The following is a 14,671-nucleotide window of genomic DNA, read 5'->3' on the forward strand; positions in this document are numbered from 1 at the left end:
GTTCTCAATTGTCTTGAGTGAAGCCCACAGGGAGGCTTCTGTTGAAAGCAAAGAGCCTGGGGCTATCACTCCCAATGATGTTATCTGCCCAGGATTACAGAGTGGGAAGGAATTGGAAGCCCTTAGAAGTCAGAGGCTTCTTCTTCTTCTTCTTTCACATGTCCTTATCAGCTGGCTGGGCAAAACACAGAGTTAAATAAAAGGCTAACTGCTTACAAGGCATTTGGCCTTGAACTGGGGAGGTTGCAAACAAAGCCACTGCTTCTGGACACTGGGGTGACAGAAGGCAGCATGGGGAGGAGGGGGAGAGGGGATGAAAGCTTTAAAAACTGAGAAAACAAAGCCCTGGATACTGTGCTATTATTTCTTATCAGATTCCACCCCCACCTCCATTTTTGGGATGCTGTTTTTCCTTACATGCAAGGAAGAGGAGGATCAGAGGATGTTGCCTGCTACAGAGTTGGCTCAATATTCTTTACAGTGCTTTCCAAGAGTTTCAGACTGGGGACATTCCCACCTCTACCTCTGAGCCACAGTGGGCCCTTGCCAACCAACCTGCCAAGTCTTGAAGATATGAGTGTGCTACATGAAATAACAGAAAATGAAAAAAGAAAGAAAACCTTTATCAGCTGTATGAATGGAACTCAATGTGTACGGTTGTGTCATGACTCCAGAATACTATGGATTCAGAGGAAGTTTCTGCATGGAGGAGTGAAACACCTTCAGAGCCAGCCCCTGAACTATCACGTTCTACAACCCTAAAAATGCTGGCACAAAAGCAGCCCATAGCAACAGTGCCTTTCTGGCTTGAGGAGATTCCATTGCCTTTCTCTGACTCCAGGCCAGAGGCCTCAGTGGAATCATGGTCACCTCTGTGTGGCTAGAGTCAACACACGTTAAAGCAGGCTAGGTAATTTAACTGATGAGACTCCTCTCACCAAAGGCACAGCTGGAGATGGAGCTGTGTTTCATGTTTCTTTTGGGGTTGCCTGTTACTGAAGCAAAATTTGAGTCTTGCTCAGCTACCTAGTCCTAAGCTCTCAGTGGAGCTGTCCAAAGTGCTATCTGCATCTTGCTAATTTCCTTCTAACGTGGAGAACCTTTGGCTCTTCAAAAGTACACTCCCATTAAACAAGTTAAAAACCAAAGTTCTTGAGAAAAATTTAACACCGATTGAGAAAGAGAGGTTTCAGAAGGAGACAGGTTTAACACTGGTCAAGAAAGTAAAATACCTGGGGGTTAATATGACTGCTAAGAACTTAAACTTATTTAAAGACAATTATGAGAAATGTTGGTCAGAAGTGAAAAAGGACTTAGAAATATGGTCAAAATTGAAGCTTTCCTTGTTGGGTCGAATTGCTGTTATAAAGATGAATGTATTGCCAAGAATGTTATTTTTGTTTCAATTATTGCAAATTTTGGACAAAATGGACTGTTTCAAGAGGTGGCAGAGAGACATTTCTAGATTTGTCTGGCAGGGCAAGAAGCCCAGAATAAAATTTAAAATATTAACTGATGCAAAGGAAAGAGGTGGATTTGCTCTGCCAGACCTTAAACTTTATTATGAATCAGCAGCATTCTGCTGGTTGAAAGAATGGCTGCTTCTTGAGAACACAGACATTTTGGATCTAGAAGGTTTTAATAATGTTTTTGGGTGGCATGCATATTTGTGGTACGACAAGGTTAAAGCACATAAAGCATTTAAAAACCATATTGTCAGGAAAGCATTGTTTAATGTCTGGATAAGATATAAAGACTTACTTGAAAATAAAACCCCAAGGTGGTTGTCACTGATGGAAGCAAAGGCTCAGAAAAAGCTCAATATGGAGGCCAAATGGCCGAAATATTGGGAAATTCTGGAGCAAGAAGGAGACAAATTGAAATTGCAGAGTTTTGAGAAATTAAAAGACAAAGTGCGAGACTGGCTTCACTATTATCAAATAAGGGAGGCTTATAATTTGGACAAAAAAATTGGCTTCCAGGTGGAAAAATCAAAATTGGAAACAGAGCTGTTAGATCCCAAAACTAAGATACTTTCAAGAATGTATAACTTGCTGTTGAAATGGAATACGCAAGATGAAACGGTTAAATCTGCTATGATTAAATGGGCACAAGATGTTGGACACAACATTATGTTTGCTGACTGGGAACAGTTGTGGACCACAGGTATGAAATTTACGGCATGTAATGCCTTAAGAGAGAATATTATGAAAATGATATACAGGTGGTACATGACACCAGTCAAGCTTGCAAAAATATATCATTTGCCCGATAATAAATGTTGGAAATGCAAAGAAAATGAAGGTACATTCTTTCACCTTTGGTGGACGTGCCCAATGTTAAGGCTTTCTGGGAGATGATCTATAATGAAATGAAAAAGGTACTTAAATATACCTTCCTGAAGAAACCAGAGGCCTTTCTCCTGGGCATAGTCGGCCAATTGGTGCCAAAGAAGGATAGAACTTTCTTTATGTATGCTACAACAGCAGCAAGAATACTTATTGCAAAGTATTGGAAGACACAAGATTTACCCACCCTGGAAGAGTGGCAGATGAAGGTGATGGACTATATGGAACTGGCAGAAATGACTGGCAGAATCCGAGACCAGGGAGAAGAGTCGGTGGAAGAAGATTGGAAGAAATTCAAAGACTATCTGCAGAAATATTGTAAAATTAATGAATGTTAAAATGATGTTGGATCGAAATTAAGTGGCATTAGCAACAAGGCCAATAAGAATATGTAAAAATGGACTGATAATGGATGAAAATATACAGTTATAATATGTTAAGATATAGAGTTAAGATAAATGAAAGAGGGTAAGGATTTGCTGAACTGACTATGTGAGCGGGAATACAAAAAAGGGAGGTGTGAGGAGGTCAAGGAAACAAGCAAACAAGCTTAAAGATATGAAAAAAAAATGGATTTGTTTTTAACTTTTTCTACTTATTTATTTTTTGTATTTTGTATTTTCTTTTTTTATGTATTTTTGTATTTTTTGTATTTTTTCTTTTTTTTCTTGTCTTCTTTTTATTCTGTTAATTTTTGCTTTTTGTAAAATCCTAATAAACATCTCACTCCCATTAGTTACAGCAAGAATGGCCAATGGCAAAGGATGATGGGAGTTGTAGTTATCAAATGCCAAAGGTCCCCCACACCAATTATATGTGAACATAAAGGTAAAGGTAAAGGGACCCCTGACCATTAGGTCCAGTCGTGACCAACTCTGGGGTTGCGGCGCTCATCTCGCTTTATTGGCCGAGGGAGCCGGCGTACAGCTTCATGTGGCCAGCATGACTAAGCCGCTTCTGGCAAACCAGAGCAGCACACGGAAACACCGTTTACCTTCCCGCCGGAGCGGTACTTACTTATCTACTTGCACTTTGAGGCGTTTTCAAACTGCTAGGTTGGCAGGAGCAGGGACCGAGCAACGGGAGCTCACCCTGTCACGGGGATTCGAACTGCTGACCTTCTGATCGGCAAGTCCTAGGCTCTGTGGTTTAACCCACAGCGCCACCCGTGTCCCTTATTATGTGAACATACCTGGCTTCTATTACTAAAACCTGGGAAAAGTAAACATGTCTTCTTTGACCCTGCCTTGTTGAAACCAGAACTTTGCACTGCTTTGCCCTGCCTGACCCTGAACTCCTGCTTGGGTCAGAACCTCCATGCTGCTGTGGCCATTGCTTGGAAAAGAACAGCTGAGGTTATGGCATAGCTGGTTATAACCTAAGTTGGAGAGAGAAGACCATATATTCTGATAGCTGGCTTTTGAAAACGTAAATATAATGCACAATCTAAACATAAATTTGTGCTTGCTAGTGCATCAAAGCTTGAACAGTAAATGAGGGACAATTACATTTTCTTTGTGCAGTAACTACCCATACTATCCTGAGAGACTGGATAATATTATTCAATGAATTCCAATTTTGCAGCTGCTCATTTCAATGGTCTCAGGGTTTCTTTTGGTTGAAGTACAGCAGCTATAAGGCCAAATACAGATTTGCCCAGGGAATGTCCATCTTTAATGTCCTATTTAGGAATGCAGGGAGCTGCCTTATATTCAGTCAGACCATTGATCCATCTCAGTGCATACTGTATACACTGACTGGCAGCAGCTCTCCAGGGTCTCAGGCAGGAGACATTCCCAGCCCTACTCAGAAATGCCAGGGATGGAACCCAGACTGGTGGCCTCTTATGTATTTATGTATATATTTGGGCATTTAGAAATGGCTTCCAAGACAGTGATGTCCTTCCTGTGGAACCGAGGAAGCCCTGGTGTTGTTATTGGCCCAGTAATGGTATTCCTCATTTGCTTCTATCATATTCCCTTGCGAGAAATCTATTGGGGACTGTGTGCCAGTGATGGACAGGGGCAGAGTCAGTGGTGGGCAAGCCCTCCCCATTCCTGTCCCTCCCCCACAACCAACAGGAAATTAAGCTGAGGTCTGCACGTGACCCCTAAGCCAGATGTTCCCATCCCTGGGCAAAGCTAGAGTTCAGTTCCTTTCTGCTGGAGCTAATTAAGTTAGGGGACCATCCATAGGCAAGGATATGTCAAAAGAGACATAATCTTAGAGGTCAAGGCTAAGCAGATCTTCCCAGTCCATCTGAGTTAATCACATCATCCCACCAGGCCACTCTCTGGATCTCAACCTCTAGCTACTAGAAAGCTCCCCCTCTTCCCAGCCTTGGGCGTGTGTATTTCATGCAGCAGGCTTACCCTGCTGATAAGTCATATGCAACATTTGCAGGAGCTCATAATTAAGCAATAATTTAAAACAAAAAATAGTATTAATCGAATTTATGACTGGGAGAGACAATGTAAACAAACATGGGGAAAATATTGCATGCTAGGATTTTAATTAGACATGTTCCTATTTATAGCTTGTGCCGAACAGGCGCAAGTGATTTCTATCTCAGGTGTGAACGCCCATGAATGGAAACAAATGCCCACCCCGGAGTGGGGAACACCTGCTTCTCTCTGGGGATTGGAAGGAGCCAGAAAAAGCCACTGCCAACTCAGTGTAGTGCCATCTGCTTAACCTTCTCTGTGCTAGCTGGCATTGAAGGGAACAGAACAAGACCAGCCAAGCTCAAGTGAAGGGGTGTTTTTGTTTTGTTTTTTTGGTCTTCTATCCTCTTAGGGTTGAAGGGCAAAAGGACTCACAGGGGAATGAACAGAACCTTCAGGGCTAACCACAGAACAGATTGAAATTCTGTGCCAATATGACATCTATTCTACACCTGAATGGATTCTGCAAATCAGGCACATCTGCAAATCTTGCATAATTTATCCTTCTTCTATGAGCCATTGGGGGAGGGCCAGGAGTTTAGCAGAGCACTGGCATTCTGCCCTTGAACCGCTAGAAGTCCTGGTCGGTTACCTTCAAAGGTCCAAACATTTTAAAACTTGACCTGCCAGAAGGAAATCCATCAATGATTGAAGTGGATACTGCCAAGTAGTTCCACAGGTGAGGATAATTATGTGGACTCTACCAGATTTACTTTCCTTAGGTGAAGGGGGAATTATCTGCTGTGAAAATATATTCTGAGGCTCATGAGGAATACAGTGACAGCTGTTTGCTTTAGTAGTTCCTGAACTGCAAAGTGTTAAGAAATGTTAGATTTTAAAATAACTATCATTGCACATTAGTGCCATGTTCATGATTTGAAAATCCCCCGCTGCCCCCTTTTTGGTATTCTCTCAATTGTGCTCACAGTCCACCAGCAGCAGGCAGCATCCAAATTTGGAGAAATGTGAAAAGCAACAGACAGAACCTGCATCCTACCTGAACAATGGAATCATCCACACTGCAATCCACACTCCAAAATGTGTCTGATTTACAGCTGTGATCCCTAAAAGCAATGATATTCAAGGTGCTCTGTAAAATGTCAGAGAGTGTTGGGTAGAAAAGCAGAAAACTGCAGAAATAGCAGGAAAAAAATTCTCGCATCCTCTGGGTGCCTTCGCTACTTAGAAACAACAATTAAGATTCTCAGAATGGTGAAATCAAGCAGTCTGTTCTGTGTGGTGCACAATGCATTTGCAGAAACTTGCCAGGCAGCCCCATTATTAGGCAGAGAGAGGTAACTGCTGCAGGCTGCAGAATCTGGGCAGTGGGACGGTATCCCCCTGACTGGAAGACAGATCACTGTGTGTTATACAATCTGTCTTGGGCCCCTTAAACTAGCTTGCTACCCTCAGGTATCATGGACAATGTTGTCTCATCATCTGTGTTCAGGCAAGATTCAACCACAAGTCCGGTCAACTCCCCTGTGTGTGCATGCACCATCTTATCCTTTGCCTCAGGCTGCAAGATGTCTTGGGCCAGTCCTGGAAGCGTAGGGTATGCAAATATTTATTTTGGACCTAAAAGAAATGCATTTGAGAGGTAGAAACAGGGACTTCAGTAAAAGGAACTGTAATATAAACTCTGAATACCAAAATACAGGATTTGGTTACATGCAAAAGAGCAACATTGATCGCATTTATGTTTTCTGCACAGCTCAAAAGCAGGGGAGCTTAATAGAAATGAGTCATCGGTTTAAAGCCCGCATCAAACAAGTTAAATAACTCTTACTTTCTTAACGACATATTAATCAAACTGCATTGATTCTTGAATCAGATTCCGTTACCAGCCAAGGCCTCTATCTTCCTGGCCCTGATGCAGGCATTAAGGGAGTTTTATTCTGACAGATACAATATAGCAATCAATAAAGTCTTATTATATGGAGCTGATATACATGGATTTGCTTGCAGGATTTATGCACCACTTTCAAAGTCGGCACTATTTCATGTCTCTGCCTCAACCTGTAATTGAAAATAAATCTCACCAAATACTCCCAGGTTCTACTTTCCTAGACGTGTGGGCAAATGTGAATGGAGCGAGCCTATCCTCGGGGAGAACATAGCTCTATGATCTTGCCTCTCCCTGCCACTCATGCTGCACAGCGTGCTTTTCCTTTGGGAGAAATCCTTTGCACAGCGGGAGGGGGATGCACACAGACACTCAAGATGAAAGCCCATCTTTCAACCAAACTAGTGTAGCCACTCTGCGCTCTTATATTCACTTCCACAGAGTTACAGCAGGAAAAGCTCCTGGCAGACCATGTCCGTATTTCAAGGTACTGGGAGAACACAAAAGCAACAGCTGGATTTATGAAACCGTGGACATGATGCTAATGCACAAGGAGTGCTGCTTTTCACCCCACCATTTCGTAGCACTTTGCAATTTAGGAAGTACCATACTCTTCGTGAACTTCAGAATGCTGCATGTAACTGCTTGAGTGATTTTGTGACTACTTACACTGAATTCACCTGGGTCACTTCTTCTTGTGGAGAACAATGGTCTTGGTGATGTGGACTGCATTTATTCCATTTTATGGGGCTCATGTATAAAGGTCTAGCTGAACCAAAGTGACCTTTCACATCCCTCACAGGAACACGCAGTTTCTCATCATTCCATGGATAAGTCAGAGTGTTAGTGAACATTTCATGACACCACAGAAGCTCAGCCAATGACAGGGAGAGTGTTGTTCACGCACAGCTAGGCAACCATAAGTTTTTAGCCCATCATATGTGGGATTGTTTACTGGCATGTCAAGACACAGAAGAAGATGCTTCTTTATATAAGTAAGAGCCTGAACAGTTGCAAGGTGAGCCAAGGCCAGCTGCATTATTTCCTTTCATAAATAAGCACACACAGACACACATCATTAACAGCCCTCCATTATATCCATGGGGCATTTGTTCCCACCTCTAGCTCTCTTTCTGACCCTGACAGACTTTAGCTACCCTACCTGCCTAGAACTTTGGAGCTCCATCTTAATGTGGCTCAATTCATCACCAAGTGCAGCGTGTTAGAATCTGCATGTGCTTTCTCTGCTAGCGATTATTCTTCATTTGCTGACCTGCTGGTTTCTAGGATTGTCATTAGCAATAAGCAAAATGCTCAATTATGGCTCAGAAGTTATTAGAGGCAGAGCAGCGCACCGTCGCCAGGTTTACTTTGCTCCAGTTGTGCTCCCACCCCAACTGAGGGCCAGCTTCCACATGCCCTTGAAGAATGCCTCATCAGCAGCCTTGCCACATTGGGCCCCATGCCCAGGATGGGAAGGGGGGACATAAGTAGCCATATTCAGACCTAAGGTGGGTCTGGTGGGCCCAGGTTGCCTTTTAATTGTGCTTGGGGGTGGGTAAGAGTACAGTTCCTTCCCTTGTTCACTGCTGCCTTTCTCTATCTTTTCTCTTTATCTGTGACTAGGACTGGAAAAATCCTGAGTGCCTGGTTGCACGAGCAGTTAAGACTCTAATGCTGGCAAGTAGGATTTTAAGGTATTTTCCCCAAGCCATGATAGAGCTGTGTCAGTAAATGCCCCTGTTGCAGTTATAATCTGCTTCATTTGCATTCTTTGGAACACCATGGCAGTAATTAACTCTGTTTAACTCATTCAAATGCTTCCTCTAGAACTCATTTTGCTGCTGCTACAAAATGCTTTGGAGTAGGTACCTCTCTGGGATTCATAAAGATAGAAGAGGAAGAGCATGCTGCTCCTTAGTCTTTTGTGTGTGGCTAGGTATGTTCTGTGCACCCACAGCACAACAGCAGAATTCAACCTTCTCAGTATTTGCTCAATTTCTTTTTTAAAAAGTTTGTAGACCTCATTGCTACGGGGATCAAGTTTCAAGACACAAGGACAGTATCTACTAAAACTGCAGAATACAAGTGGGGAGCACAGGACGACTTTCAGTTTGAAGAGCTGGTCTTTTCTCGGTGAAGCATTTGTGTACCGAAGGACTGTGATGCATGCTTTACATGGAAAAGGCCCCAGGGTAAATCCCTGGCATCTCCAGGTAGGGCTGAGGAAAGCTCCTGCATGAAATCCAGGAGACTGGCTGCCAGCCTGTGTAAACAATACTGAGCTTAATGGACCAATGGCCTGGCTCAGTTGAAAGACAGCTTCCCTATATTCCTTCCTATGCCTCCATACAAAATACATAGTTTTCTGAATAGCTAACAAGGCAGTCTCACCTGCAAACCTGCATCTCACTGTGGATTAAGAGGTGTCAGCTCTGGAAATATGTTGCCTACCATATTCCCCCCCCCCAAAGAATCCAAAAGGGGACAGGAGGAAAATTGGGGGGAGGGGAAGGTGGGGTGCAACCAGAGGGAAACAATCAAAATGCCATCACTCTGTGTCAAATGAGATTAACAGTGGTAGGACGGAGGGTGGCTTCTGAGGCTTCTCCAACTTGCTTCTAATTCAGAAGAGCTGTCATTTTCTCCCACCACCGCCCCGCTGCCAGCATTTCTTGCTTGGAAGTTAAAATTTGCCCAGCGAAAGGGTTAAGTTTAATTTATACTGATTTCCATTTAATATCATTCTCTCCCCGTAGGAGCCAGCAGCTGTGAGCTGATTGTAGTTTCTCATTATGCAGTCTGTATCGCTAATGGTCTGTGACAAAGGCATGGCATCTTCCAGGCCATACCCCCGAGAGCCAATTAAACACACATACTCCCTTCCTGTTTGCAATGCATTACAATGAAATTAAACTGAATTTCAAAATCATTTTCTCCTAAAGACATCTCTTTACAATAATTAATGCATGCCATTCGTTTGCATCTGAAATATTCATCAGGAGGGTCAACTTTTAAAAAATCCTTTCGTTCTTTTTTTTTTTTTAACGGATTGCCCCACAACGCTGCATTGCCCACTAACATCAAGCCGCAAAATCTCGCTGCTCACAGGAGAACTGCGGCATGAGCAAAACTTGCCAAACTGCAGCTCTCATTTAAGTCACAAAACCAACCAACCAACCACAAAATGAATAGAATACACACAGTAAAGCCACAGAGAAGGCACCAGAAAGTCAGGTTGAAACACTTAAGTCGGTTATTAATGTTATTATCATATAGCATTTTACTGTCCAAAGTGCTTCACATATCTTATCCTGCTGTAATCCATACAACAGGCCTGCATGGTAGGCTAGCATATTATTCTGATACTGCAGATGAGACGCTGAAAGCCACTTGATCTAGAACACTCAGCAAACTATCACAGCGATGAGATTTGAACTGGGGCCATTGTTGGTTTGCAGCTCATTTTATTTGGTGCCATGCTGCATGATAGTTGTCTTCCTCTCACATTCCTCCTCAGCCCAAATTACATTAAACAAGCAGCGATACAGAAAGGAAGTGCCCCCTGTGTGCAAACAAAGACCTGGGCAGGGGTGGGAATAGACTGAGTGACAGGAATGAAATTAACCAGACACCCAAGCTTTCTGCAGCCTACAAGATTAATGACAACCAGGGCTGAACGAAGAGAGAACAAATGTCCCATGTGTACACACTTACACTGTCGCTAGTAACAGGAATAGGAAAGAGTCAAAAACAAGATGGCTTTGGGTCAAGAGACTTAAGAGGCCAAAATGTAACTCTTAACAGGTCCCCCTACATTCCAAGGCTCTGCTGAGGGATGGAGAGGGATGGAGGAACCATTCCATTTTTAGGGAACAACTGTATGGCGTCCCCATCAGGGAATGGGCATATTTAGTTCCTGAGACTCAGCTCAGCCAAGGGTTCATACGATCAGCAGAGAATCCTTGACTGAACCCTATGAGCAAAACACCACTTAACCATATTACTGCTGCAGACAGAACACAAGGAGGTCTCAGCAGGGCTTGGGTTCAAATCCCTGCTCAACGTGGAACAGGAAAGGTAAGTGGACACCGAATGGGAACTATGCTACTCTTGACTTGTTGCAAGGACAAATTGAGTTAGGCAAGTCCAGAGTTATTTGCATACAAGAGATATAAATGATATATTAATTTATGCTTAGCTAACACTGTGAACTGCAGATGTTGCTGAATTACAACTCCCATCATCCCTGACCATTAGTGACGCTGGCTGGGGCTGCTGGAGATGGAGGACACCACAATGTTTACTCCTGTATTAATATATCAATATTACTAACACTAGTCCAGTAACTCTGCCCGAGCAGCAGCCAGGCACAAGTGCTGCATCAGCTCCTGGTCCCCAGCCAAACAACCAGGGCTGAAGATCTTTCCCATAGTCTTGTGCCATGAACCAATATAGAGGAGTCTTGCCACAGGGCACACTGCACTAAGACTCTCTCACTTGGGGGTCCTATAAAAAATGTAGTTAGTAGTCTTATGTCAGGTCAGTTACTCTGTCCATCTCATCTCTCTGACTGGCAGTGGCTCTCCAAGGTCTCAGTTACAGAAGGGACTGCCCTACCACTGGCTACCTGACCTTTTTAACTGAAGGTGCTGCCAGGGATTGAATCTTCTGCATGCAAAGTGAGGCAGTCCAGCACCTCCCCAATCAAGGTACCTGTTTTAAACCAGCCGTCAGGAGTGAAGGCATCCCTGGTCTCCTTAGGTCTGTTCCAGTATTCCAGAAATACCGTAGGCCCCTTCACAAAGAGCTCCCCTTCTTTGTCGTCCAAACCTGGGGTCACCTGGGGAAACAGAGATGCCATGTACTCCACTGCTAGCACAAGTTGCTTGCACCCATCAACCCAAAACAGCTGCACTCTAGCAATGAAGCAAGGGGATCCTGACCCTCCCAAGGCACCTGCATGACGGAGCAACTGCAGCCTTCTCAGACCTATCCTGCTTCACAATACTGGTCCTAGAGCAAAGATGGCAGGTCAGCGTCCGGATGTGGATAGCCAAGTCCCAGGCTGCTGACTCTTCATGACAGGGCTGATGTGTGCAGAAGATGACCAGGCTTCAGATCCTGCCTTCCCCAGCTCTCCTGGAGTTTCAGGACCTAAGTGCTGCTGACCTACATAATGTGTCATCTTGCACTGCAGTGAGCAGAACAAGCTGACCCTTTCATTTTCATTTTTATTTAAATGCAGCATGTCCTATGCCCTGGGAATATGGTGTGGGGATAGTGGTAGCAGCAGCACAATTCCCCAGCCAGATGGGCAAAAGGGAGTTTCAGCGGAGTTTGTGCACCCCTGCTTGTCTGAATCAAAAAGCTGGATGGGTTCCAAATTCCTTATCACCTGAACTTGGATACTAGCAGAGGTTCAATGCTCCCCCCCCCCATCTTATCTACAGCACGGCTCCTTGGCAGCAGGCACCTCCCTGTTGTGCCATTTTGCGATACTACAGCTGGCTTGCAAACAGTAAAACAGAAAACCCGTGACGTTATCTTAATAGGATTTTGCTTCTTGAACTCGCAGGGTTCGTAGCTGTGCTCCCCAGTGCCTGGGAACATGTGGACCAGTTTGGCACTATCAGCTTGCAATGCCTGAACACTACAGGCGGTGGCAGGGGGTGGGGTGGGGGGAGAGGCAGAAAGACCGGGGTGTGTGTGTTAAAATGGAGGTTCAAGATGCTTGTGCATCTATGGCACATCCACAAACTTGACATCCCTTCAAAACAACAACAACAACAACCCCTTGAAGTTCCCAATGGAGGGCTTCTTCTGCAGCCAGTAAGCTTGCTTTCCTTTCTTCTTCAAAATCTCCAAGGTACCCTTTTGTTGATACACCGGATCTAACTTACAAGCAGCTGTTGAAAGCATCAGATGGCTAATTGCATAGATATCCTATTCTCCAAGTGCCATATTTTAATGCACGTTTCAGCTGCTTTAATGCGTTCAAGCAACTTTAACATGCAGACACGGTGTGCCCTGGAAGACTGGCGTTTGATAGCTTTCCGCCGCAAAACGGATTCAGCAAGCTGAGCTAGGCCAGCCGGCGCGCCAGATAAGATTACATTTGCCACGCATGAAAATAAAAAGGTTGTAATAAACTCTCTGAAGGAATAAATCCGGGTGATTATAAAATGCATATTTTCAATGCTTCAATTTTACCTCTCTATTAGCAGGCAGCCAAGGTGGCTAGTAGAGAGGTGAGAGCTTTTCTCTGATACTTTCCCCAGGCAAGGCTCAGTTGTTTACGGGTGAGTTCCAGGATAGCCCTAAAGCCTGCTGCCCTGAAAAAACCGCAGCAGAGGAACTGGAGATGGACATCAGTGCTGCTGGAGGCAAAGGACTTGGCTAGACAACCTTTGCTCTGGCCCAGGAATGTTATGGTCTTCACTTGTTTTACAGGATGTCTATGTCTAAATGTAACATTTGCATAAGCCCAATATTCTTGTAAGTTACAGTGGAACAGACTCCATTGGAAAGTGGTAGACTCTCCTTCATTGGATGTTTATAAGCGGAGGTTGGAAGGGCATCTGTCAGGGCTGCTTTAGTGGAAATCCTGCATTGCAGGTGGGTTGGACCAGATGACGCTTCAGGTCCCTTCCAACTCTATTATTCTATTATTCATGCTACTCAAGGAACAGATGAACTTTTGCCAAGTCATTTCATTGGTCTATCTAGCTTACTGAGTGCTAGTCCACAATGACTGGCAGAGGCTCTCCAGGAATTCAATCCGGGTTCTCAAGCAGATGCTCTACCACTGAGCTATGGCCCTTTGCCTGAGGCCTTGGCTAACACGCCCATTCACTGGCCAATAGATGCTCTGAATTTGCGTGCTGACACTGCTGTATCCATCAGCTGCAATAATTAAATGGAAATTCTGTGCACCGAGGAAGTACACCTTGGGATTCCAGATATCAGAAGCAACTAGTCAAGCTCCTTGGAGGAAAAGGTGAGATATAAATGTAATCAAATCAAATAACTATTAGCTGTGATACCTATATGGCACTCTGATGTACATCCAACATTGTGGGCTGACAGCAGGAAAGGGCTATTGCTCTTGTGTCCTGCTTGTGAGCATCTTGGAGGCACCTGTTTGTCCACTGTGTGAAAGAGGATGCTCAGCCTCATCCAGAAGGGCTCTTCTAACATTATTTCAGGCAGTTCTCATTAAAGACTGAAGCATACCTCCTCTGGGCAACAAATGATGGAGACAAACCAAAGGGAAGCCCTTTGTGTCCTGTTTCATGCTGACCATTACTGGAGAGAATGCTAGAGGAGACTGTCAGATCCACCACCAAGGAAATTTGTATGTTCAGCAGACCATGGCCTCTGGGAACTCCTCTGGTTGGGAGATGCTGCCAGTTGCCAGGTAAAAAGCCCTGTACTGAGGTGGGAGAGTCAAAATAGACTGCATATCATGAAATTTAGATAGCCAAGATCACTTACTGTCCTTGGACGTAACATGTTGGGCACATCTCCTGTGCAAGTCCCTTTGAAATCCACGAGAGTCCCTCGAAAATTCATGGCACCATGGGAACTTATGCCATTTCCTTACACAGGAGATGCTCCCTATCGGATTGTGCCCTTGCTCTAGAGAAGAGTCAAGCTTAGGCACCATGCATGGGCACCAGCATTCCCTGCAAAGAGCAAGCAAAGGCAGCAAAAAGTTTTTTTAAAAAATGCTAATCTTCCTAGTGGGACGTGGTTGTAAACGCACCAGCTGTGCTCTCCAAGATCACCGGCGGCGGCACGCAGAAAAAGCAATAAAATTTAAATTTTAAAGAAGCACTTCCAGAATGGCATATTCCCACTCCCACCATCATCACCGCCTGGCACTGGTTAAAAATGCAAAGGGTTTGCACTGCTGGTTTATATTTGCAATTAAATGATTACCTGAATCAAAGTACTTAAGGAATACTAGGAAGTTTCTTCTTGGCGGGGGGGTGGGGAGTTAAGCAGGAGAAAATCATTTCTGCTTGTGC

The 14,671-nt window shown here is 44.2% G+C and overlaps 1 protein-coding gene across 6 annotated transcripts in view; it reads right to left on the minus strand.

Annotated features, from left to right (window-relative positions):
• Positions 1 to 14,671, minus strand: part of ACSF3 (acyl-CoA synthetase family member 3) — a 69,565-nt gene that overhangs the window by 15,892 nt on the left and 39,002 nt on the right. For 5 of the 6 annotated variants that reach the window (XM_083626294.1, XM_083626290.1, XM_083626291.1 and 2 more), the window contains one exon: positions 11,355 to 11,481. The exons of the other annotated variant lie outside the window; for it this stretch is intronic. In XM_083626294.1, the coding sequence (XP_083482420.1) occupies positions 11,355 to 11,481 (127 nt within the window). The remainder of the gene's footprint in view (positions 1 to 11,354; positions 11,482 to 14,671) is intronic. 6 annotated transcript variants of the gene reach the window in all.

Source organism: Podarcis filfolensis (assembly GCF_964270895.1).
Source record: "Podarcis filfolensis genome assembly, chromosome: 8".
NCBI classification, from domain to species: Eukaryota; Metazoa; Chordata; class Lepidosauria; order Squamata; family Lacertidae; genus Podarcis; species Podarcis filfolensis.